Source organism: Microchirus variegatus, assembly GCF_963457635.1.
Source record: "Microchirus variegatus genome assembly, chromosome: 3".
In the NCBI taxonomy this organism is placed as follows: Eukaryota; Metazoa; Chordata; class Actinopteri; order Pleuronectiformes; family Soleidae; genus Microchirus; species Microchirus variegatus.
Window position 1 is genome coordinate 14,024,294 of NC_139804.1, and position 27,931 is coordinate 14,052,224.

General features: G+C 40.9%; 1 protein-coding gene across 1 annotated transcript; it reads right to left on the bottom strand.

Moving 5' to 3' along the window:
- Positions 1-27,924, bottom strand: LOC310924478 (protein crumbs homolog 2-like; the record flags this gene model as incomplete). Its single annotated transcript, XM_083886221.1, has 13 exons — positions 1-222; positions 626-752; positions 900-1,016; positions 5,522-6,383; positions 7,329-7,494; positions 8,700-9,241; positions 9,963-10,916; positions 15,888-16,001; positions 16,085-16,270; positions 16,898-17,037; positions 17,979-18,174; positions 18,746-19,402; positions 27,855-27,924. The coding sequence occupies 13 exons, from the start codon at positions 27,922-27,924 to the stop codon at positions 1-3; spliced, it is 4,353 nt and encodes a 1,450-aa protein (XP_083742347.1).
- Between the last annotated feature and the right edge of the window lie 7 nt (positions 27,925-27,931).

The window sequence follows — 27,931 nt, forward strand, 5'->3', positions numbered from 1 at the left end:
TCAGATCAGCCTCTCCTCTGGGGGCACTTTGAGGACGCTACCCATCTCCAGCCTGGCGCCAGCGACTTCTTGCGAGCTAGGGCTGTACGTGCCCTCCGACTGACGCTTCTTCCGGGCGGTCATGACGAGGAAAAACACCACCAGGATGGCAAGTAACATGCACAGGGTGAGGAGAGGGATGGTCACCACCAGCCAGGGGATTCGTTCTGTGTGCTCCTCCTTCTATAAGAGAAAACCAGTGTTAAAACAGTCATTTTAAAGTTGTAGATTCTAATCCAGACATCTGACAGCTCTTGTATAATATGTCAGGGGTTATAATTTCATTATTAGATGATTTATACAGTTCCTTTGTCCCACATGAGCTAATAATGCTTAATTTTTTGGTGCAGGAGAGAGAGAAAACGTTTCCTTTCCAGCTGGGAAAGGTTCTCTAAAACTGACAAGGGAATGGACAGGGAGTGTGCATACCACAGTCAGCTATGGTTATTAGTCTTCAGACATTATTTCTAGATTATGGTTCATTAGCAGCTACAGCAGTGAACCTGGTTCCTGAGCTGTGGATTTGAAAACTATCACATGCTCACATCCAGGTTCTGTGAAAGTCAATTTGCTCATTGTCACTTACATTTCTGTCGCACAGCGAGCCGCTGAAGCCCGGCACACACAAGCACTGGACGTGGTTGAGTCTGTCCAGACAGGTGGCACCGTTGAGACAGGGGCTGGAATCACACTCATCTATTTCTGTCTCGCACCTGAAACACATCAGCGAGGGTTTAAACACAACGCTGACTGACACAGAGCAGCTGCTCACATGCACACACTCTCTCTCCTCTGACCTTTACACTTGGTTCAGACAGTGTGTGTGTGTTTGTGTTTGTGTGTGTGTGCGGTGTTCTCACCTGGCACCAGTGTATCCAGGCTTGCAGGTGCAGTTTCCTCCAGTGCTGCCTCCAATACAAACCCCTCCATTAAGACATTCAGTTTTTGCATCACACGCCATTGGGGGGAAACGCCACCTATTGGACACACAGATCATTATTTTACCACTTGCTACGACTTATCACAGTCTTATACAATAGTCCTGTAATAAACCCTTCTCTAAAAGCCCTGCAGGCTAAACTGGATGCAGATTCCTCCAGAAAGACATTCCTCATTCAGTGCCCATGTTCATCAATCATGCTGCTGAACCACAGCCTCTGGATTCCTCACGACTCACATCAGGTCTATTTTTTTGCACATGAATGCAACAAGTAAGACCTGGAAACACACTCAAATAAAAGTCTTAACAATGGATTGTATGTTCTGTAGATCTGGTGTTTCAATTGGACTGGGATAAACTGAGCTACAAAACCCAGCAAGGAAGCAAGCCTACAACATTTATTAATTCACTCGTTTTATATCATTTCTACTGTTATCTGCCACACAGGGGTTGCAGGGCGCTGGAGTCAATCCCAGCTGACATAGGGCGAAAGGTAGACTGACGGACAATCATTCACTGTCACATTCACACCTACAGTGAATTTAGAAATATGTCAATTTAACTTCTGCATGCTTTTGGACTGTGGGAGGAAACTGAAGTACCCAGAGAAAACCCACACACATTCAGCAGACGATACAGTCTGGATCTTTTTGCTGTAAGGTGCTTGCCACTGCTCATTGGGTTCTTCTCTCCTGGAAATGTCAAGTTTTTTATGCAACAGGGTTCGAAACGACTTTGTATACCAGTATAGCACACAGAAAGTGATATGTCAAGACAGATGGAGACAACAGCAACTTACTACTCACACATTTCCAGAAGTGAATTCTGCTGCTGATAAAAATAAAAAAAAGCCTTTCAGCAGTTTGACGTGATAAATGTTTCTTGTATTGTTTCTTGCCCTGTTTTAATGGCCCATGTGGTGGTAACATTTCAAAATTATAGACATGCAGTATTCTTAAGCCCACATTATACTTCTACAACTGCGTAATGCGTTAACCAACTGCGTAGACACGGAGACCCCTCGAGCCCTCAGAGTTCTTGTTGTGGTGCCGGACAGAGGTGGAAAAAGTACTAAAATATTGTACTCAAGTAAAAGTACCAATACTTTGATGAAATATTACTCAAGTAGAAGTAAAAGTAGTCATCTGAAAATGTACTCAAGTAGAAGTAAAAAGTAGTTCATTTTTGAAATGTACTTTAAGTAAAAGTTACTTAGTTACTTTGCGTGGGGTGTGAGGGTAGTAGAAATATGACAAGGGGTCAGAAATCCAAAACTATTTTGGAGCTCACACGCCCGGCACGACACAGAATATTACGCCACTTTTGGCGCGCGCCCTCTATGTTCATGCGCCAGTGCTAGTGCTAATCACATCATCATTCGTCTGGTTCTGGTGTATATTTTCCCCCTGTAGGTCTTCATTGTGCTGAATTTTTATTTTTACTCAGTAACGGATAGGATTTATAAAGTAACTAAGTACAATACTTGAGTCAATACGTACTCAAGTAAAATACAAAATCCTGATCTTAAATTGTACTTAAAAAATACAAAATACACAAAAAAAAGTATTCAATACAGTAACTTGAGTAAATGTATTTCGTTACTTTCCACCTCTGGTGCCGGATATGCACTGCAAATTCCCGCCCGATCAGTAGGGGTCGATACGCAAGGTTGTGCTTCTAGCTACAGTGAGCACTGGCGTCCGAGAGAAAAAGACTGCTGTTGTTGCAGCTGAATAACATTGAAGCACAGATACTTTTAATACAAAAATGGAAACGTGAAAGACTGAGGAGATGTGAGGAGATGTGACTGGAGGTGGTATATATGTCCACTAAATGTACCGAGACTGATGGCAGGCAAATTTAACAGCCTTATTGGACAGCTGAGGGACATGGACGAAGAAACCCACTACAGGTACTTGTCGGCTGGCAAATTTGATGACTGCACTTTACGCAGGAGTATAAATTGGGATTTAGGCCATGTCCAGACAGAAACGGTACGAAACATAAAATATCTTTTTTTTGTCGTTTCAGGAAACCAACACCAAAAAATAGAGAACACGACATTGTAAACAAGAAAATAGATAACAGAAATAATAACAGAAAACGGAGACAGAGAAAGAGATGCACATAATCTTTGTTTGTTTTAGTTTATGTTATTCTGTTTAGTTTATTCTGTGCACATATTTAGCGACTTTACAGACTTTTTTCGAAAAAGCCACTAGCTGCAAATCTCAAGTCATAAACCTAAACACATAAAAAGTCACTCATTGAAGTAAGGATTGTGTTTTTAGGCTATTTTGATTCAGTTTTAGAGCACAAAACCACGTTCGGCAGGTGTGAGAATTACGGGGAATTATGGTGGTGCTCAGTCAGGGTAGATTTCCCCTGGAAAACTGGCCCAGAGATGTCTATTTATTTCTAGACATCCTGTTCAGTTCATCATCAATCTGATGCGCGCATTACTTCAGAGAGCTCTTTGACTTTGACTTTCGAATTCCAATGACAACGGCCAAAATTCGGCATATACCAGCTAGCGTAAACCCTGGTCTAAATGTTCCCTTAGTAAGAGCTTAGTATTAAAAACAGAGACTAGTTTTCAGATAAAGGATGCAGCACACTAATAATGTTCCATCCATGTATGCTCATGAAGACCAAACAGAGGCAAAAGAACATCAGCAAGAACAAAATATGGCAACCCAATTTAAATCATTCATGGGGACCACATGTGTTTGAGAACTCTGCTGTACAGCTACACAATCTACCTCTACTTTATAAATAAAACAGCCTGAGCAGGCCTCTGTATGAAGCAGACCTGTTGCACAGCAACACAAACAAAACAACCCTCAAAATTCTCCAAAAGTTAAAGCAACACATTGTACCTTTTTCACTGGACTTTGTGTAGCTGCAGCAAACACACCCTGATGGAAGCAGATGTTTGATACTGACCTCATCTAAGAGCTCATCTCTGATTTTGGCTATTTGAGACTCTGACTATCATGAGGTAACACAGTGTTTCCACCCATGCACAAAACTTGCACAGTGCGAGCACAGTTTTTCAGATGAAGAGTGTGGATGAAAGTGGCTCCGAAATAAGGTACCGTTTGGTACCAGCACCGAATTCCAGATACCGATACCGGTACCATATCGGTTCAATTATGAATGGTACCTAACCCTAGGAGTTTTTCTGCGTTCCAGAGCCCGTCCAAACCAGTTGGACGTGGGACTTATCCTACCTCCAACTAGAAAAAGTGCACTGGAATGCCTGTCTAAATGTGGGACCTCCTACTCGTGAAGTCGATGATTCAGTCGAAGCTGATTGACCTACCCTGACTTCACCAAAATGAAGTCGGAGAATATTGGTGGCGCCCATGGAGTCACAAGAATAGGCTGTAAACGCGCCCGGCGCGACAGAATATTACGCCACTTTTGGCGCACGCCCACAAAATACAGTAAGTTCAATACAGTAACTTGAGTAAATGTATTTTGTCACTTTCCACCTCTGGTGCCGGATACGCACTGCGAAATTCCCGCCCGATCAGTAGGGGTCGATACGCAAGGTTGTGCTTCTAGCTAAAGTGAGCAATGGCGTCAGAGAGAGAAAGACTGCTGTTGTTGCAGCTGAATAACATTGAAGCACAGATACTTTTAATACAAAAATGGAAACCTGAAAGACTGAGGAGATGTGACTGGAGGTGGTATATATGTCCACTAAATGTACCGAGACTGATGGCACGAAGAATAGGCTATAAACTTTATTTTCCTGCGTGTAGAGTTGTTTTAGACACAGCAATTTCATCACAACTTGATTTTCATGTTATGGCGTGAAATTATGTCGTCGTTGTTATCTGTTAGCATGAAGATATGTAGGGCTACGGTAAAAGTATACTCATGACGTTATATATCGATATGTATCGCTTTTACATATACGGCTTGCTTGTAGTAAACTGAATTGCTGACAGTCAAAATGCCTTTTCAAACATAGAGTGAAAGTGCCGCGATCGTCCATGTTTTCTAACAATCGACTTCAATTACTTGATCGCTTTGAAGTAGGAGCTAGTACAATTCAGGTAGGATAAGTCCCACATCCCATTTGTTTGGATGGGCTCTGGAACGCATTACACACTGGAGGTTTACACCTATGTCCATTCTACTATGTTAAGGCAATTAACAAACAGGAACAACGAGGCAATCAGAGATGGCAGACTTCATCACATTCATGCAAGAAGTCTTTTCTCTGTTTGTCATATTGCCAAGTGCGGAAACACAAACAAACAGACAGACACACAGAGCCACTAAAAACAATACTTCACTCCCACTCTGTGGGGTGAAGTAAGTGAGTATCTAGACAAGGATTTCATCTCTGTATCATAAGTAATCGTGTCAATATTAACAAACTTGAAATATCACAGGATCATTCTCCCACAGTCCAACAACATGCAGGTAAACTGCCTGAATTCAGGGATAAATGAAAATATGGGTTTTCAGACTCTTCCCAAAATAATCTAAAAAGTACATTATGGAGATATGAAGGTGTGTACTTACTGACAGCGTTTGCCGATATATCCAGGAAGACAGGAGCAGGTGTGAGTTGCCACAGTTTCCACGCAGGTTCCTCCATTCACACATCTGAATTCCAGACAGTTATCGAGCTCCTCCTGACACTTTTTCCCCGTGTATCCAGGCTCACAGTCACACTGGTAATCTGCCAGGAGGTCTGTACATGTACCATAGACACAAGGATTTGACAAACACTCGTTTATCTCTACCTCACACAGCTCCCCTTCCCACCCTGGGCTACAGCTGCAGTTAAACTCAAAAAACTGGTCCTGACACACAGCCTGGTTGAGGCAGGGCTGGGAATCACAAACTGGTGCACCTTGGCACCCGATGACTGCCTCATGACCGCCCAGTCTGGAGAAGCTGCTCATTTGAGGGGCTTCTGGTACATTTATGAGTGGCAGGTAGACTCCGCCCACTCTGACGTCCGCTAAGCATCCGGTGTATTTCTCAGCCAGCCAGATCTCCGTGTGATTGAGGAAGTTGAGATTGCCAGCAACACCAAAGCTGCCACCAGCTCTTTGTCCATCCACGGTGAGATGCCAGCGCGATGCTGACTTTGTGGGGTCAACCATGTTCAGCTGGATCTGGTGCCACATTCCATCTGCGATGCTCCTGTCACTTTTGAAGGCCAGCAGCTCTGCACTCTCCACACTGTACAGCTTGACCAGCAGAGAGGAGTTGACCAGGATCACACAGAAGACCTCGGCTTTGCTATCGGCCCGCAACAAGATCCCGTCCTTGTCTCGCGTTCGTATGTCCATGGTGACGTTGGTAACAGAACCAATCAGGGAGCTGTTGGCAACATACAGGAGAGAGTTGTCGTGGAACATGGCTTCAGTTAGACCTATGAGAGGAGAAGACCAAATATTAGCATTTTTGAAAAGTCAAAAATGTTCAGAAAGTGTCTGTCTCTACAATGGAGCTTTCCTGCATACACTCAAACAACTATTCAAATCAATGAAATCATTTTGGAAAGTTAACAAAAGTTAACATTTATAAATACTTTTGATTTTGAAAATGGTATTTTCAACCAAAACTATAGTATAGGGTTCCATTTGTTATTATCACACAACCAGATCACCAAAGATCTTGAGGACAGCAGAGGTGAATCACTGCTTTAAGTGAGCAGATGTGGCACCGTGATTAGAACCCAGACACTGATCGCATCATGCTGTCGTAAATCACAATGCTGAAGTTTGTATCCACGACTCAGGTTCCCAGTCAGCAGTTCAGGGTAGATGGTAAAGTGTGTGTATATAAAGTCTTACTGTATTATTTGTGTTATTTTACTGTGCCCCAAGTTAGGGGCACAATCATTCATGAAATTGTGAATCTAGATGCCAAATTCACTCATGTTACAATGCATATTAACTCAATATCGTGTTTATTTTACACGCTTTTATTGTGATGTGTTTCTTGGAGGGAACGTTTATCAGAAAGTTGAAAATATAATGCTGCCTGTCTGGAAAAAAATGTTTCCATACAGGGGTTAATGTAAAGACCAGATGTATTCAGTCTGATACTGCTGGTAATAGATAAATAAATGGTAATATATCTGGATCCTAATAGGATTAGTGACCTGGGGTCTATAGCAAGGTTTTAAAATAATATAGAGAGAGTACCTCACTTACTTTATGATGATTCTTTTTTCTTTTTATGTCAGTGAGCGTCATCGATAGACAGTTTGTCCATACATTGTGAGACGGCACCAGTCAAACTTTCCTCGACTATGAATAAGATTAACTGCTAAAATTATTGCCACTTAACCTTGATGACTTGGATTACTCACACTCATAACCATCATGTAAGTCCACACACCGCACTCCATCAAAGCAAGGGCTGTCCACACACCACAGACGAGTGTCACATAGCCGGCCTGAGTAGTTGATGGAACAGTTACATTTGAAGTCATTCCAGGTGACCTGGCACTGTCCACCGTTGAAACAGGGCTCATCCTGTGCACAAACAAACACAGATGGATGGATTACACCGTCACTTGTAAAATCTCTCACCTGATGCGACCGATTGGCTTAAAGCTGTAAAAGGACTTAGTGATGACTTACAAGACAAAATTATTCAAATGCAGGTCAATGTTTGTGCCCAGGTGTTTGTCAGCAGCACAATGCACTAATGCAAACGGTGTGAGCTGCTTTCCATTCAAGTGAATATGGACCAGATAGCATTTTGAACTTGGATCATATGGGATGTGATTCTGTATGTTTATTTTCATAACATGCCACAGTGACCATGAATGTTAGTTGGAGTTTTCAAATGGACTAAGAACATTTGGTTTGGTGCCCATGGGATAAGTTGGCTTTGCTAATCAGCTCAAACAATCAACTTGTTCAACACTTCAGTCTGATTTATCCTTCATCCTTTTTATACTTGTAAAGATTGTCGCCCAACAAAACTTAAACAGTCCTGCAATGTTTTCATTTTATGCTATGGAAAAAGGGGTAGAATCCGGTTTTAGTTGTCTCAGATGCAACCACACACTATCCTCCAGTTACCAGTTTATTTTGTATCATCCTGATCGGTTCTGTCAGCTGGTTTATTTCTATCTACTCTATTCTTCCATTGTCTACCACTTTATCTACCATATGGGGGAACGTCGGGCCACTGAAATGAATCCCAGGGGACAAAGGGTGAAAGATGGAGACGAACAACCACACACAGAGACAAACCATTCACACTCACCTTCACACCTATGATCAATTTCATTTTAATCAATTTGAATTTAATTTTACTGAGAGGAAAATGAGCACAAAAACAGGATAAAATTGAATCAAGACATCAACAGTGTCTTGACTGAAATGCATCATTCTGTTACTCAATAGGTATGAATTTTGCTCTCTCATAAATACTCTAATTCCCAGGAGTCACAGCTCTACCTTTGCATACATGCTAAAAAGGCATATAAGCATAGCTAGAAGCTAGTAGCAAGTAGAATGCTGTTATTACAGAGGAAACAGTCCAGACTTTAGAGTATACCATTTTAACAATTACCCAAAAACCCATGATTATGCTGATTCCAATTAAATTAAATGTATTTGGTTGATATTCATTTTACACCTGCAGCAGTAGCACTTGAGGTCACATTCGTGGGGACTGTATAATGGAAGGAATTACCAATTACAACTGTAAACTGTATTTCTTTTACCTTGCATGTGTTATCGCTTTGGCATCCTTGCAGCACGCTCTCCTCCGTGCTGGCCTGGTAAACGTCCTCCCTATCTGGATGACCCTCCATGGTCAGGTGCTTGTTGTCCAGCCGGATGTCCTGCAGGCAGCCCTTGAAGTTTCCACCCCAGGCATTCATGCTGTTGCCTACAGGGAGCCCCCCAACATAAGCAACATCCCCTGCCTCTACACTGACATTTCCTAAGGCACGATGGTCCCCTGCTTTAGCAAAGACCACATGGCCATAGCGAAACTTAAGAGACACTAAGTTACTGTGGCCATCTGTGACAAATGTAGCCTCTGACAGCAATGTAGTGTGAGGGTTGTAGACAGCAACAGTGCCTTCCTTCAGGTAGATTGTAAGGTAAGGCTTTTGTTCTCGACGGAGCTGCAGGAGCAGACCATTGTGTTTGAGGGAGCGCATTAAAAACGAAACAGTGAAGTTGTCTCCATGTGTTTCAGAGATACTGAAGGCAGAGTAGCTGGTGGTGTTCTCATGGCCGAAGGTCCAGGATGGGTACTCTAAGGAGGAAAAGGCACAAACTGTCACATTTGGATCCCAACACACATGTACATGCAATATTTTACTTGAAGGCATTAAAAATTTGTTTACAGTCACAAGACAGTTCCTAAAGACCTTAAGCTGATTAAGCCGATCTCTAAAAAAAGAAAAAAAAAAGTATTCTGGATGCTTGTTAACCAATTATAAACCAATCTCTAATCGTCCTCTTGCAAAAGTAGTTTTTAAATCAACTCAGCAATTTCTTGAACTCAACTTTTTAACAAAATGTGTTAAAAAGTTGAGTTCAAGAAGTCAAATGTAGATATCCTGCAGATGTCTAACACTGACTATCATACTTAGAGCAAGTAAATTACAGGATGATCCAAATTTTTCTGAGAAAAGTGAGGTCATTGAAGAGAAGAGGACTGCCGTTGAGTCATAGTCTCAAATCAAAAACTTTGGTGTGCTGATAGACTCAGATCTGACCTTCAGCAGTCTATCCTCCTGACTACCAGTAGTTCAAATTTGTATTTGTAGACCTGAATATCTCCCACCCACTGCATACTTCTGAATTAACTCCTTCAGTAAAGCAGTACATTTTATTTACCATTTATTTACTGTTTTACCAAGATGTTAATGTTGATGGTAATGGTTTTCAGATTCACTCAGATTCTGATTGATTAAAAGATAGATACAAAAGCCACAGTGTGATCTTAAGCATTGACCTAAAACGACACTCACCCTTCTCACAACGCTCTCCGTAGTACGGCCGGTGACACTGACATCTGGCACGAACCCACATGTCCACACACTGCCCATGGGCCATGCATGGGTCATCCTGACACCAGTCTTGTTTGCTGCATCCCAGCTTCAGGCCATGGTTCTCTTCTCTGATGAGGTCCTGAGGCAGAAGCAGTGTATGGTCAACTCTGAGGTCTTCCATACAGCCAATGAACCCTCTCCCACTGGACGTATGGCCTAAATATTCCGGTGGTGCTCCTCCTACGTAGAGCTGTTGAAAGGAGCTGGGCTGGAGGAAGATCAGTTGGTTGTGGTCCTCATTTATGACATGGCACTTTTCCTCACAGCCAGGTGTTACAGTCAGGACCAGCCTCTCATTCATGGTCACAGAGACCTGGTGCCATTCTCCATTATTGACTGGGCCAGGGTAGATGACCTGCAACAGAACCATCCCTGACTTTATCCTTGCTTGGAGCGAGCCACTAACAAGCTCCAAGGAAGCGTATCGCTCAAAGGTGCCACGATAGTACATCAACATGTCAGGTAGAGTGGTCTTGAATCTCAGCTGCATTTGGAGGCTGTGGTTATGGTCATCATTCTCTCGCCTGGTCCGGTTTTTGAAACCTGGCAGCTGCATGTGAACGTAGCCCTCAGAGTTAAAGGAGAAGGTGGTTGAGGTGTTGCAATGTTCTCCAGTCCAGCCAGCCGTACACAGGCAGGTATATCCGTGCTCTCCATCCTCTGTCAGCATCGGGTAACAACCTGCTCCGTGTTGGCACTGGTGCTGTTGGCAGCCGACCAGGCGGATGTCACAGTCTTTCCCGCCCCAGGGCTCCAGGCCAGGCTCTGGCGGCGGGCAGTGGCACTGATAGGAATTGACAGCATCTTCGCATGTGGCGCCATTGTGGCAGGGATTGCTATCACACTCATTGATGTCCACCTCACAGTGTACACCTGTATGGAGAGAAGTACACATTAAGCATTTTAATTCAACGACAGTGATTCCGCTTTTTAACTTTTCAGCCATAAAACGTGCACAAACGGGAGCCCAGTAAGTGGAACTGGAGCAGAGGTTTGCATCCAGATACAGATGTACAGGCAGATTTGATTAAGACTCATTATCTGTGTAATTAGCAGATGAGGAAATGAGGAGGAAATAGCCAATAATTACAGTAACAACTGGAGGTAGATATATTGTGCTATGTGCCCTAACCCTAACCTGAACCTAACCGTGCAGCTCACAATCTAGTCATTTAAGTTATTGGGACTTGTTTTTCATCCCCATATTGAAGACAAGTCCCCATCATGTGACTGTAAAGTGACAGTGACAGACTTGCCTGTAACACACACACATACACACACACACAGATTCACCTCATCCGACATCAAACTCTGGAAGCATCAGTCGACTTGCATTATCACAGTCCTATAAATAAAACCGAAAACGCCCAATGAACCATCAAGCTGTCAGTCATGTCTACGCTAGGACATCACACACACACACACGCAGCTTCTTTCTTAGTTAATATAGTACTGGAATGTGCTGTACCAGACTATACCTGTAAGGCCCCAGAGCCCACAGCAGCAGCACAGGAGCAGCAGCAGCAGCAGCCTCCTTACAACCATGATCCACTGAGTCAACTGACAACACATTCTTCACACTGCTGGGTAGCAGTCTCTCTCTCTCTCTCTCTCTCTCTCTCTCTCACCCACACACACACTTGCTCTTTGTGATGGTTACTGTATACAATCCCTGTCACTCCTCCACTCTGTACCAGGCAGGAGTGATTACAAGTCAGCCCTGCCCGGTTTTTCTTTCCCTCCCTTCTCCATCCATCCCTCCCTCCCTCACACCTCGCCTCTCCTCCCCTGTCTGCAGCCCAGCCCAAGCAGCTTCCAGGCTCCATCTGGGTCCTGTCAACCTTTGACAAGTGGAATGCAGCGCAGTGCGCGTTGCCCTCTGTGGTCCGTGGCCTATGGATGCCCACTAGTGGCAGAAGGGTGTCAATAAAGCAGCCTGCAGTTCCACAGGTTCAGGTGGGGCCGGACCTGAGCACAACTGCACCAAACACATAGAGCCAAACATTGCAATATTGTTGTGTGTTTTGGTTTTATGAGCCATGACAAAGAAGAGTTGAGTAATAAAATAAGAATGAAGCAGTCCCAGAGTATCGTAACAGCTGGACGTAGACCTGCACGACACACGAGCGCTCCCACAGACCCGGAGTACTGTTTTGGCTATCTGCAGATAATTGTTCTTTTGCAGCTTGTTCCTCACATTGCATTTATTTTTTTTATTTTTTATTTTTTGAATCTGCAGCTCGTTTCTCCCCCTGCTTGTGTTGTTGGTTGTTGCAGTAGTTTAGGGCATTTTTAAAGGCAGAAAAATATTGAAAACCTTGATTCGCAACACAACTAATATTACATTAGTAATGGCATAAGTGAGTGACATTAGGGAGACAAAAAAATAAGTTCGATTTTTGATTTCATGCGGCACACGAGTTAATAGTCAAATCAAGTCCATTTCATTTAACATCACAAACACAATTTGTCTCGAAGAGCTTTACACTCTGTACATCTAGTGACTCCCTCTGTCCTCAGACCCTCATATCGAATAAATAAAGACTCCACGCAAACCTCAAAGAGGAGAGATCCCTTCTCAGAGGACTAATATGCAGGGTGGTTTTTTTTGTTTTTTTTTCTGCAGTGAATAAAAAATGTTTGGTCGACCACAAGGGAGCAGCACTAGATGGTATAATGGTTGTATAATTGGTTGAATCAGTAGTTTTTATGATGCCCTGTCTTCTACTGTGGATCTAATAATAACACTGACGTTTACGTAATTAGTCATCTTCTTGGAATGGAAACGTCCAATTCTGTCTTCTTAAATCTGAGTTCCTTGGAATTCTTCATGCATTTTACTTGTATCCTCTCATCTACAAACCAACTCTCATGCCTGTGTCTTGTTTGTCTCCGTTTGTGTCTCTCTCTGCTTTGTTTTGTGTTGTTAATCCCACTTACCTGCTGTCTCTGTTCAGCCCTCCCTTCCCTGTTCTCTTGATGAGCCTCATCCTGTTCACCTGCGTATTGTATTGTTGAGCACCTCACATATGTCAGGAAAATGGACCATATCACACCTGTCCTTAAATCACTGCACTGGCTCCCTGTGTGTCAAATGATCAAGTTTAAAATCCTGCTACTGGTCTACTGAATGGTCTTGGGCCTAAATACATGTCAGAGCTGCTCACTGGTTATGAAGCATCCAGACCCCTCAGGTCATCATGGACAGGTTTACTCTGCATTTAGCTTCTATGCTCCTCACCTGTGGAACAAACTCCCTGAACACCTGAGGCTTGAACAAACTGTCAGCTGGTTTAAATCAGGGTTGAAAACATTATTGTTTACTGTAGCTTTCTAATATTGCAAATTTTAACCACTTTAACTTTCCTGTTGATTGATTTTAATGGTTTTAAAATAAAATCCACAGTTTTATTAATTTCTGCTTGATTTTAAATTGTTGTACGGTTTTACATTGTTTTGATTTCTATTTTTTTGAATTGATTGTGTTTTAATTTCCAATGTATTTGCTTGCCTGTAAAGCACTATGAATTGCCTCGTCTAAGAATGGCACAAACTTGCCTTGAATATGCGTTTACTTTACTACTCAAAACAAGTGTTGTACCAAGTGACATAAAGTAAAAGTTACACCTTCTCTATTTCAAATAAGGACACTCAAGCAATTTAACACCAATTAACATTAGAGTTAAATTGAACTCTTTTAGTCTTAATTTAACACTAAATAGTTGAATACCTATTTTAGTCTATGCAACTCACTGTGCGTTACTTTAATAATGAAATAGTTAAAATTAATACGGTCATGGATTTGGTTGTAATCTGAAATGGTGTTAAAATGATTCTTACAGTACTGTGAAACTGCATATTTTTTACTGTGTGGGTAAAAGAAAAAGAAGAAAAAAACATATTAGTTTTTGAGAAGCCTTGTTTTCAATGTTATTCTTTTTTCCCTCCAGAATACTGAAGACTTGTTTTTGTTTCATTTGTCTATTGTTGAATTAACTAACTAGAGCTAACTAACTTACTAACTATCTGACTAACTAGTTAATTGGCTTGTAATAGCTACAATATTTGTTTGTTTCATAATGAATGTGAAATGTACCACATGTACATGGCTGATGTGTAACGAAGACAACACAGGAGGAGCAGTTCGTCTCTTGTTTTCCCTCCATCATTGTTCACTGCTGCAGATGCTGATTTAGTTTATAACATATATATATATATATATATATATATATATGTTTATATATATATATATATATATATATATATATATATATATATCAGGAATGGAATACAGATCCAGAAAAAAAAGAACAAACCATTACGTCTTTGTCCTTTTTCAGGCCTTAATTAGTCTGCTAAGCAGCTTTGCTGTAATCCCCCTCCCACGGACAAATTTCCTAAGAGACCCCCGTTTAATGCCCAACATGGCTGTCTGACATATGGCCTCTTTATTGGCTTTGTTGTTTTCCATTGTGCTCCTCTATACCATATGCCTACTATCATCCCAACTGACTGCTCACTCTTTTGTGGCTTAACATCGTGTGGCCATAACATCGGTGGCAAATTATCTTCCCAATTTTGTTAACGAAAGCTTGTGGTTGAATTCCTCGCTTCCAAGCACAGATCCAACTTCAGCGTCCCTGTCGTGAGTGATGCAGAGCTAAATCTCCTCTAATGACGAATGAATGCCTTGGTGGACCATGAGGAGTGGTCAGCAGGAGGAGGATAAACCCTTTTTAGTGTTTGTTGAAGAAGATTGTGAGTTATCTGACTAAACTGGCCTGTATGACTTGTGAAAAATTAACACTAAGCAATAAAAGGGAAACAAACAGTTCAGCATCATTTTGAATATAAAAACATTGTATCTTCATCAGGCAAACCCCAATTTAAACTATTCAATCTAATTTAAGAAAAGTGTAATTTAACAAATAAATAAATAAAAACTGTTGCTTGTGTCTTAAAACTTTTTTTGTCAGAGACAAAGCACACAAAAGACCCAGAAAAAAACATTTGTGAACAGCCTTGAACTAACAATAGTGTCCCGGTGATAATGGTGACATCATCATATATTTAATCATCAACTTGTTACAAAGACTCTTTTTAGACACAGATTTAAAATAAAATAAAAAATGCTTTTAACAAAATATATTTACGCTGTTTGTAATGTTAATAATAACTGTACATCATATCACATTTGACATATGCTAGTTAGTTTACTCTCTAAACATTAAAAAAATCTCTAAAGATTTTTCTGTTTGTTTGTTTGTTTGTTTGTTTTTCTTTTTCAAACCAGACATATGTCAGTTAATTGTCAGTTAGCACTCATCATCAATACTGATGCTGGCCCATGGGCCTCCAGTTACTGTTATATGTAGAATATATAAAAGGCAAAAAGCTAAATTTTTCTGACTCCCCAATTATATATTATTATTATTGTTATTATTATTATTTTATTGTATTTATTTTTTTCCCTTCATTTTAGTATGAGCTCATTTCTTATCAGTTAAAGTCATTTCCACTGTTGGACAGTTGATGACTTCAAAATGTCTTCCTTGTTTCATTGTTTTCAAAAAGCTTGCTGCTCTTAAGCACAGCTGTATGTGAGAGAGACTTCAAACAAGTCAGACTTATCCCTTTAACTTGCTCACTTATGTTCAGAAGAAGATGAGGTCAACGTGTTTTAACCTCGTGTTGATTATGACCATGCGGGTCAAGATGGGAATAACTCAATTAGTCATATTAGAGATGGCCTGTAGGGTGGTTCTGGCTGGAGGTCATGCTTTCCATTTACAGTGGTAAGTGGTAGAAAAAAGAGCAGGAGAGCAGATGAGTTGCTCCTCTTACCTGTGAATCCATCTGGACACACACACTGATAAGAGTCGACCAGGTCCTGACACTGTCCTCCATGCTGACATGGCGCTGACTCACACTCATCCACGTTGATGGAGCAGTTGTCTCCTGCATGAGGAACAAACGCCTTCTGTCAGTTCATGACCAGTTAACCGAGAATGTGAAGGTGTCTTTGCTGTGACGTTGCTCACCTGTAAAGCCTGTCACACATTGGCAGATGAATCCAGCTGCACTTTCATATGTGAGCGTGGCAGTGCCGAGTTCAGGGAACAGCCCATAGTTCTGGGCGTCTGAACGCTGGAAACACATGCCACCATTCTCACAGGGATTGTGCTCACACTCATCTATATCCACCTGACAGTTCTCTCCCTCATAACCTGGACGCACGCATACAAACACATAAAAGAAGAAGTTCAAACAATTATTTTGAATTCATAATTGGTTCTAGGCATCAGTTGTACGTGGAAATAAATCATATATGAATGAGAATGTAAATGAGCATCTACACTGTAAGCAGATAGATTCAATAATCCCTGAACATTAGACTGCATCAAATGATGTAAACATGCATGGCGACTATCTATGATCACATGAATCTTTTTTGGCCAATACAATGGAGGAGAAGGCTGAAGCCAGTGCACTCATGGCAAGGTTTCCTGCCTTTTAAGTCAATGGGACAAGGATTTCAAAATAAAACCACTTTCACCACTTCCACCTTCACTCCATGTCAGCATACTAACCATTTCCAGTTCGGTCTCTCCAGTGTAAATGCAGATTTTCAAATGTAAGCAAGTTGTCAAATAAATAATAATAGAAAAATCCAATCAAATCAAGCAATATATCAGAATTGGGCATCAAAGCAGCCAGTTTCCTGACATTTTGTGGTATGGAATGTTGCATATTGGGCCTTTAAACTCGTTCCAAAATCCTTGCTATGTCCAAGGTGATTGTTAAAACCTACAAGGGTTGGGTAATATCAGAGCCAGTGGTGAGTCCCAGTGTACCTGGCCAGCAAAGACACTGGTATAGATTGATTCCCTCCAAGCAAGTGGCTTCATGTTTGCAGGGGTTGGAAGCACATTCAGGAATATCTTCTTCACAGTGGTCACCCACAAAGCCTGTTCCTTCGCAGTCACATTTGTAGCTACGGGGAAAAAGTAGAGATGCAAATGACAACAATAAAAAAAGCATTAAATAAAGATAGAAACAGAGACAATTCTTTTTGAAATGAGAGTGACAAGAAAGCTCAGATGTCTCATCTTATATATTCACCCATCATTTCCCTCACCCCCTGCTGTTCCCAACAGTTATACCACTATACCAGGTATTGTCAGCACCTCCAGCCCTTTAATGCCTCACTACTGTGACTCACTGTTCAGTGGATTAATTCTCATCACTGGCATCCTTTAATGTCTGCCATGCAATCTGGAGCTGACACAACACACACACACTGTTGGATGTGACACACTGGCTTATCCAGGCTCAACAAGAGAGGGACAGATAAACACAGACAGATTAGAATTATAGTAGTTACATGTGAGCAGGATGGGATCATGGGTCTGCTCATTTGATTGGAGTTGAGTGTTATTGTTCATTCACAATGTTTTACCTCTATATACTCTACACACCCTGGACAGGTCACCAGTCCATTGCAGTTCCAGCACCAGCTGCTGCTCTGCCATGTAACCCATTGTTAATTAACTTTTCAGAAATCAATTCTCAAATATTTGGATAATATCTTCTGCTACAGTAAAACATACACACTTTTTGAAAGGATTGTCACAAATAACTAATTCACGTTTGTTTGTTTTTCCAGCCATTTATTCTGAGTCAAGGCAATCAGGTACGGCAGACCCCATTCAACAAGTAGTTTTGCCAATAAAAATATGAGTACACCAGGGCAGCATTGAACCCAATACCTGATGTTGGTGTAAGTATGGTGTAATCTTCAGTTCATAAACATTAAATCCGTTTTCCTAAAGTTAAAATATCTGTGGTGTGTGTCAGACCTCAGCACCCACAAAAAAACAAAATAATTCAAACACTTCTGTAGTTCTCGCAGTATAAACACGCACATGATCTTACCTGTTGACCCCGTCGATGCACGTGCCATCGTTCAGACAAGGCTTGCTGGCGCATTCATCAATATTGACCTCGCAGTCATGGCCCTGGAAGCCCGCTACGCACTCACACCTGTACATGGCAATGTGGTCTCGGCAGGTGGCGCCATTCTGGCAGGGGTGCACCTCGCACTCATCAATCTCCACCTCACAGTTAATCCCTGATGGAAAGAGAGACGGAGTGGCAGTGGGCCAAGATATGAGATGAGCAACACACATAATTATTGTAGTAATAAGCATGTGGCTGCCAAGAGCTGCAGACAACAGCAACACTAAAGTCACTTAAAGAGAGCCAGGTAACAAAACAAAAGTTGGACTGTGTTCTGGATTTCTACAGATCATTTTTCTTCTGTGGCACATTCCTTTTGTATGTGTTTTGGGACATTGCAGTGCATTTGCCACCGTACGAGAGTATCATCAAAAGAGAAATGTGAGGCCATTCCTCAAGTTGTCTTCCCACTCTGTGATACTACACTGATGTGAAGCTGATTTGCTATCAATACTTTTACAGACATTATAAAAGCAATTTTGCTCCATTCACAGATTAAACAAATTTAAACTTAGAGTTACTTATGCATTCAAAAATAAGGTTGGTTTTACAGTCCAAGAAAACCTAGAAGGAGAGATAGGAATGCAGTAGCAGACGGGAATTTAGCTAAAAGTTGACAAACTGTAATTGACAGCAGCTTTAATGTAAGTATAAACCCTGACACACTATAACCAGTGTCTTACCTTTGAATCCTGGAGCACAGTCACATGTGTAGTGATCCACCATATCCAGACATGTGCCATTGTTTTGACAGGGGCGTGAGGCACATTCATTAATGTCCAAATCACAGTGATAGCCTTGAAATCCAGGCACACAGAAACATTGGTAGGCGTTGACACCGTCTTTACAGATGGCTCCGTTCTGACAGGGCTCAGACAGGCATTCGTCAGTGTTCCTCTCACAGTTTGTCCCCTGGTATCCAGCAGCACACAGACACCTGTGGCCAGTATCAGGGATATCCGTACATGTGCCACCGTTCTGACATGTTTCCTCCGAGCCAATGGGACAGTGGCAGGAATGACGGCTGTTGTTTCTATTGACACAGTAAGACTTGGTGCCATTGCAGGGGTTGCTGTCACATCCATCTATGTCCTCAGTGCAGTTGTTCCCCATCAGACCATCTGGGCAGTGGCACGAGAACTCACCAGTCCCACGGTTGCCGGTACAGTTTATACACGGTGCTGTGATACAGGCATCATACAGCACATCACAGTTTTTACCCGTGTACCACACGGGTTCTTTAGGGCAAAGGCAAACATAATCATCTGTATTTGGAACACATATGGCACCATTTTTGCAGGGAGATGAGACACAGTTGTCAGCTGCCACTGTGCACAGACCTGGAAATGAAGAGTAAATAGATATTAAATATTAAAGGCGCATTCAGCAACATTCCATGACGACAATAGCTATTTGCAATTTCCTAGGTTGCCTTTCCCTCCACAGGTGCCCCTCTTGCGGATCGCTCTTGGTATGTCTTTCTTTCTTATTTCCTTTGTACCATAATCATGATCTACAAGTTATGAATGCGTGTGTAATTATAGGTTACAGCAGGGTGACCTGGCCAAGAAAGGCAGATGCACACATCATTTTAAGGGGAGTATAGAATTTCAACAATTATTGTTGTATTCATTTATAAAACACGTACCTCGTTCGTCACCACCAGGATGAGATTTGTTTATTTGTAATTTTGTTTGCGTGCTTTCTCTCATTCAAGTTCTTTTCTTAACATTCAAGTCACCACAATGTTGCTGTTTTTGTTTATTGGTACAATTTATTTAGTTTGGAAATTAGCTTAATTAATTATTAATTAATTGTTTATTTACTACAGCTCCTTCCCATATTTTAGCTATTGTATGGTGTTTTAATGTAATATTTTCAAATTGTAATAAATATTATTGTTGGATGGAAATACATTTCTTTCTCCCATTCCAAACCCACATCAATAACACTACTCGGTCAGCCTATTACCATCTACGCAACATCAACCGTCTCCGCCCATCCCTTACTCCCAACTCCACTGACATCCTGGTCCACTTCCTGGTCACATCCCGCCTTGACTATTAACTCCGTTCTCATTGGTCTTCCCCACAAGTCCATTCATAAACTCCAATTGGTTCAGAACTCTGCCGCCCGAATCATCACCAGGATCCCATCTATCAATCACATCACACCTGTTCTGCAACAGCTTCACTGGCTTCCGGTTAAATTGCGCATCGATTTCAAAATTCTGCTTCACACCTTCAAGGCCATCCATAACCTCTCTGACCTCCTTCACATCAACACCCCTTCCCGGACACTAAGATCTGGCTCATCTATCAGCCTCACTGCGCTTCCTGCCCGTCTGACGAACATTGTCTCATTCTCCATCTTCAAATCCCATCTGAAACCCACATTTTTAAACAGACCTACTCCCTCTAACTCTCTAACTCTCTGCCCGTTGTTGTTATTATTGTTCTTATTATTTTGTTGTTGTAAGGTGACCTTGAGTGTCATGAAAGGCACCTCCAAATATAATGCATTATTTTTATTATTATTATTACTCCTTGGAATTATGAACCTGTGCACGCTTATTTGGGTAGTTTGATCTAACCCGAACCCTAACCCTCTATTGAAATTCTTTCCCTGCGTTAACATCTCCATGGTGGAGTTGTCAGAGCTTTACTCATACATATTTTTTTTTTTAGATTAGATTAGATTCAAATTCCAGACATTGAACCAGGAGTGCAAAAAACGCTATATGCTATTTGGTGTACAACAATCGACTCTTATGTCATGACATCTGGCTGCAGTATAGTTGCTAACATCAAACAAAGATGCCACAGCAACTCCTTCATGCTGTAAAACTCGATTAATAATAATAATAATAATAATAATAATAACTCGATATAAATACAGACCATTTACTTCTACATGCAAAACCATTCACATGCACCATGTAGAAATGTAATTCAGCCAAGAAGAAGAACTCTGATCTGGAAATTGAAACTCTGATATCACAAGGTAGCATGGCAATTTTATTTGCAGACTGAAGAATGGAATCAAGGCAAGTGGAAAATTAGTTTAGGATGAAATCACAGATCAAACTCCTGCTGAGGTGCAAAAGCTCTCAGTCAGATATAACATAATAAATTCTATAGGAGTATAGTGAATTCGAATGTAATCTATTAATATGTTTTTACCGTGGAACACATCAGGATCCAAGTACTGGGATTCAAGCTCATATGTGACTATATGAGCTCAGACACATCTGGCATTTAGCCATTTTGGCCAATTTTAGAATCACTAAAGAAAGGGAACAACTTGCAATCCCCAGGGGAACGACAGGCAGGTTTAACATGATGATGACAGAGAATCGCTGTCTTTCAATTCGGATGTGGCTTCCACTTGACAATTCTTGAAAATTAATTTGACACAATTACTAAATAGCCATAGCACCTCGATAATTTCAACAAGCGCGTTTCCATCATTTGGATCATTAACTAGGTCGATCCGTAAACGTGTACATTTTGATCTGCATTCTTTGGTCACGCCTCTTGAAAGTGGGAGTTGACGACACCCTTTCTAGATAATTACTGAATCTAAAATGAGATGCAGTCTGGGGTTAGCCAGGCTACTTCACTCACACAAACAACAAACAATGTCTCAGAACATCTGTAACACCTTTCTTTCCTCATTTCTTACTGTATTCACTGAGACAATCCCAGTTACTTTCACATGCATCTGCTATCACAGTGCTTATCTGATCCTTCCTCCTCACATCAGTCGCTCACTTCCCCTCCCATCACCACCACCATGTCTTCCATACCTGACACCTCATGAGAAATGCTCTGTTGTTCCTGCTTCCTGATAACATGCACCTGTATGGTCTTTATAACCTAAAAGTCAACAGTTTACTCTTAGAACGAGGTGCAGTGATGAATCATAGAGCCAGACCTTAGCCAATAACTATGTTTTCATTTTATTTATTTGTTTACAATTTATTTGTATTTTTTTATTTGTATTTCTTGGTTACAGCTCCTGCTCAATGCGAGATCAGCTGACTCCACTGCAGCTTGAATTCCCTTGTAAAAACGTACTTTTATATTTTAAAAAATATTGTTTTAAGGGCAACTTTTGTGTATATAACTTTCCACAAGTAAATTAAGTACATACATTTTTCTTTTGGAATTGTAGAAAAATTCGGGCACCCCTGTACATTTTCATGATTTTCCTTTATAAATCATTGGTTGTTTGAATAAGACATGTCAGTTAAATATATCATATAGGAGACAAACACAGTGATATTTAAGAAGTGAAATAAAGTTTATATGATTTACAGAAAGTGTGCAAGAATTATTTAAACAAAATTAGGCAAGAAAGAAAAAAATTGTGCATCCTCCTTTTGCAGAAATAACAGCTTCTAAACGCTTCCTATAGCTTCCAATTTAGAGTCTGGATTCTGGCAGAAAGTATTTTGGACCATTCTTCTTTACAAAATATCTCCAGTTCAGTCAGGTTTGATGGTTTCCAAACATGGACAGTCCGCTTTAAATCACACCACAAATGTTCAATAATATTCAGGTCTGGGGACTGAGATGGCCATTCCAGAACGTTGTATTTGTTCCTCTGCATGAATGCCTTCGTAGATTTTAAGCAGTGTTTAGGGTCGTTGTCTTGTTGAAAGATCCAGCCCCGGCACAACTTCACCTTTGTCACTGATTCCTGGACATTGTTCTCCAGAATCTGCTGATATTGAGTGGAATCCATGCGACCCCAACTTTAACAAACATTAACATTCCCAGTCCCTGCACTGGCCACACAGCACCATGGCATGATGGAACCGCCACCAAATTTTACTGTGGGTAGCAAGTGCTTTTCTTGGAATGCGGTGTTCTTTTTCTGCCATGCATAACGCCCCTTGTTTTGCACAAATAACTCTATTTTAGTTTCATCAGTCCACAGCACCTTATTCCAAATGTGCTTTAGCATACCTCAAACGACTCTGTTTGTGGCAGGTGCAGAGAAAAGTCTTTTTTCTGCATTACACTTCCATACAGCATCTCCTTGTGTAAAGTGCACTGAATAGTTGAACAATGCACAGTGACACCATCTGCAGCAAGATGATGTTGTAGGTCTTTGGAGCTGGTCTGTGGGTTGACTGTGACTGTTCTCAACATCCTTCGCCTCTGCTTATCTGAGATTTTTCTTGGTCTGCCACTTTGGGCCTTAACTAGAACTGTGCCTGTGGTCTTCCAATTCCTCACATGGTTCCTCACAGTTGAAAATGAGGGCTTAAATCTCTGAGTTGTTTTGAGGCTCCCATGTTGCCACTCTTCAGAGAAGATGCAAAGAGGAGAAACACTTACAATTGACCTCCTTAAATACCTTTTCTCATGATTGGATTTACCTGTGTATGGAGGTCAAGGGTCACTGAGGTTACCAAACCAATTTTGAGTTCCATTAATTAGTGCTAAAGGTATTGAAATCAATAAAATTACAAGGGTGCCTACATTTATGCACATGCCTAATTTTGTTTAAATAATTGTTCCACATTTTCACTTCTCAAATATCACTGTGTTTGTCTCCTATATGATATATTTAACTGAAATGTCTTATCCAAACAACCAATGATTTATAAAGGAAAATCATGAAAATTTAAAGGGGGTGCCCAAACTTTATACTTCAGTGTTGCCATCTTTCACCCACGCAGTCATTAGGGTTAAGTCTCTTGTCCAAGGAAACCTCGGCATGTAGACTAGCGGAGCTAGGAATCAAATTCACAACCTTCCAGTTGAATCACCTTTGCATTCTGAAAACATGATTTGCTAAATCCATCTAATATAGATTGTGTCCATAAGAGAATACATTTTTATCTGAACCAAGCTGAAGTGTCGTTTCTTCTAAACCTCCACACACTGTAATCTTCTGAGTCCTGCAGGCTTACAAGGACAGTGGGGGTCTCCGCTCTCTCTCTCTTTAACCCTCTATCTAAAGCCAATCAACTCCTCACACATTCCACAGAGCTGATAACTGCTCCTCCCACACATGCCCTTGTCTCACAGCACTTCATAGATCATGGTTATTGTCAGACAACGCTGATCCCAGGCAGTGACTGGTACCAGGATCTCCAGCTAACAATAACACTGAACTGAGCTAACTGATCAAACCACAAACGCTGTCCAGAGACCTTAGTGTGTCTCTTCAGTTCGGGGGGAGGTAGGAGATGTGGTTGACCAAAGGGCAACCATGTCTGTGTGGAGTTTGCATGTTCTCCCCATGTGTGGACTGATGGACTGGTGACCTGTCCAGGGTGGACTCTCCCATTCGCCCTATGTCAGCTGAGATTGGCACCAGCAGTCCAGTGATCCTCAAGTGGAGGATAAGGCTATAGAAAATGGATGGATGAATGGATGGTTTACCAAAAGTCCAGTATAAATACCGTGGATATGGACATCAAACATCAGAATGATGAAAACATGAGATTTCAGTGAATCTGACTGTGGTGATATAGGGATGTCATTATTAGTGTCAGATTAGCTGTTTGAGTGATGGTGATGATTTTTTTAGCAGTGTTCTTCAACACAATGTACTTAGATAGTGGTGAGTTTATCGCAGACAGCGCTCATGTGCAGGCCATGCCTACTCCTTGTTTGCAGGATTTCACTCGAAACAGTGCTTGTTGCTGTAACTGTTCTTATAGCGGCTCCTGTTAACTGCTGTTTTTCACAGCAAGGTAGCATGGCAAACATATTCTTGAGATAATCCTTAACATTTGCTGCCATAGATCTCATAAGTTGGTCCTTTTACGTGGCTATAATCTGTTTTTGTGTCCCCACTGGAAGCCATGTTTTCAGTGAAGTCACCACTGACTTTGTGTCAGTAGTTCGGTAAAACCGACTTAGAAAACTGAACAATCTCTTTAAGTAGAACTAGAATAACATTGAATAATAAGACCTAATGTAGAAATATATTTCTTGTGAAAAGCAGTTAATGTTGGTCCTGGGTTGAGTTGAAAAACCTTGGACACAAACGTATCTAATTTTTAGCCATTTTTAGCAATACCAGTTGCAGAGGTGGAAAAAGTACTAAAATATTGTACTCAAGTAAAAGTACCATTACTTTGATGAAATATTACTCAAGTAAAAGTGAAAGTAGTCATCTGAAAATGTACTCACGTAGAAGTAAAAAGTAGTTCATTTGAAATGTAAAAGTAAAAGTTACTTAGTTACTTTGCGTGCGGTGTGAGGGTAGTAGAAATATGACAAGGGGTCAGAAATTCAAAACTAGCTCACGCGCCCGGCACGACGCGGGATATGACATCACTTTTGACGTGCGCCCTCTATGATCACGCACCAGTGCTGGTGCTAATCACATCATCATTCATCTGGTTCTGGTGTATATTTTCCCCCTGTAGGTCTTCAATGTGCTGAATTTTTATTTTTATTCAGTAATGGATAGGATTTATAGAGAAACTAAGTACAATACTTGAGTCAATACGTACTCAAGTAAAATACAAAATCCTGATCTTAAATTGTACTTAAAAAATACAAAATACACACAAAGTATTCAATACAGTAACTTGAGTAAATGTATTTCGTTACTTTCCACCTCTGACCAGTTGATAACAGAGCTCAATGCAGTATTTTGTGCATGCAAACATCATCACAACATGTCTACGGTTAGCAGAGCCATGTTTGAATCACATTGGGTTTGGTGAGAATGTTCTTACTTCCAGAGTTGGAAATCTGAATTCCGTCTCCAAATCGTTAGCCTAATAGCATAATTGCAAAAGTAATTTTTTTTTGGTAATTGTGATATCTGCGTAACTTTACCAATGTGCTTGCTAAAAAAATCGTTTTTTCTTGTTTTCCGAAAATGTTCAAATATGACTTAGGCAACTATACTATTAACGAAATTGTATGCAACATCACTCTGAGTGAAAACATGGCCACTGGAATAGTTTCTTTACAAAAGGCTCACCTAATAACATGCCTGCTCAAGTCTACGATATCTGAACAATGTGTTTGAGCTGTTTGGTAAACTGCTCATCACCCTCCCACAAATATAAATAGTTTTGAGGTCAGTCATTAATCAAGTGGCTAAAATCAGTTGGGTTTCCCAAACTTACGATGTGGACCTGCTTTGTAACATCACAAATCCAAATCACTATAAAAATCATGACAAGCAAATTGTGCATAATTTAGCCACACATTTACAACCATATCTGTCATTTTGAATTGTTAAGCAAATCATGATCAAGAGATGTTTGGTAAGATAAATAAAAATGTGTATTTCATTTTGGTAAAACTATGCAAATGTGTATGGGGGGAACCAAAAGAAATCACCCATGACCCCATGAATAATAGCCATAGACCAAATATAAAAAGTGGTCTTAGTCCTCCAGTTGTTTTGAAGAGCATTTTGACTGACACCATGTCAGTTTGTCACTTGGAATGAGGCAAGCTGTCAATCACACTGGTGTCCACTCATGTGTGCTGTATTTAATTATCTAATTTCCTCTCAAGAAGAACATAAAAAACAGAAACAAGAAACAGAGATATTTAACTTCTCAGGTTAATGTTGTTATAACTGACATTACGAATCAAATGGGAGAACATGCAAGCTCCATGCAGAAAGGCAAGAGTGCTAACCACTACATCAACCAAGTGGCCCCCTGATGCAACCCTTCCTAAAATCCTTTTTTGCTTTTCTTCATTCAAAAGTGTGACACCTCATCACTTAGATTACTTATTTTTTTTTGTAACTCTTTCTCTTAGATATTTTCAGTTTTTAGTTTGGGTCACTGGCTTTCAACACTTTTTTAGAGCAAAATTCCTTTTTAATTAGTCACATGTTTCTCCGAGAGCCTGAAATCCACTTGACTCATCTGTGCGCGTCATCTGGAGATGGCAGACCTGTTTTTCTCCTTGATTAAACTGCACTTGTTCTGCGGCTTGATTTCATTGAAGCTTTACTTTATATATATATAAGAAAACTGTATTTTTGAGTCACTCTTGTCTGCTTCCAGTTTTGTTTTCAGCTGTTGTTTATGTCTTTAAATCCTGAAGTGCCAAGTCTCTTGCCACGCTCCTTAATACTCCACCCCCCCCCTCCCCCCTTTTCAGAGAAGAGACAAAAAACTGTGCAGCAGTGCAGCCGGACACTCAGCTCGTTGCCATGGTGACCTTTAACAATCCATCCACCAACCATTGCATGCTGCCGCTCCGCCACCTTTTAAATGGGCTTCAGACGCTTTATTTAAATAAAGGTCGCGGGAAAAATGGGTCAGCAGAGTTTCATAAGGGATTGGGGGTCGAGCGTGGACCCACAGCCCCCCCGTTCTGACACACGAGTGACTGCTGCTGCACCAGCTACACATTCATCACACATGGAGGAGCAATGAGACACTTTTATAGAGAGATAAACAACTCAATTTGCCAGTTTCGAATACACTAGTAAATACAACATAGTGCAAAAACAATGATACTGTTTGAAGATAGATTTCTTATTGTTAGTAAAATGATATGCTTGATTTATTTACTGTTATATTATTCTTAATATTTCCTCTTTTCTTGTAGACAAAGTTTGTCCATCTAAATTTCAATGAAACCATACAATCAACTTTTTATGTACATTTCACTCTACTTTGTATTTGCCTGTAAAAAAGCTGTACAACAGTTTATTTATATCTTATGTGTTATCTGTTTCTCTTATGATACTGTTGTCTAAGAGTGTCTAACAATGTTCCTCCTGTGATGTTCAGAGCTTGTGTCTATGTCTCCCACTGCTCCACTGAAAATGAGGACTTACCCAGTTCGAACACCATCACAGTGATCACCAACGTCCTCTGATATCGAGACCAATCTCGGACAAATTCCATGGTAAAG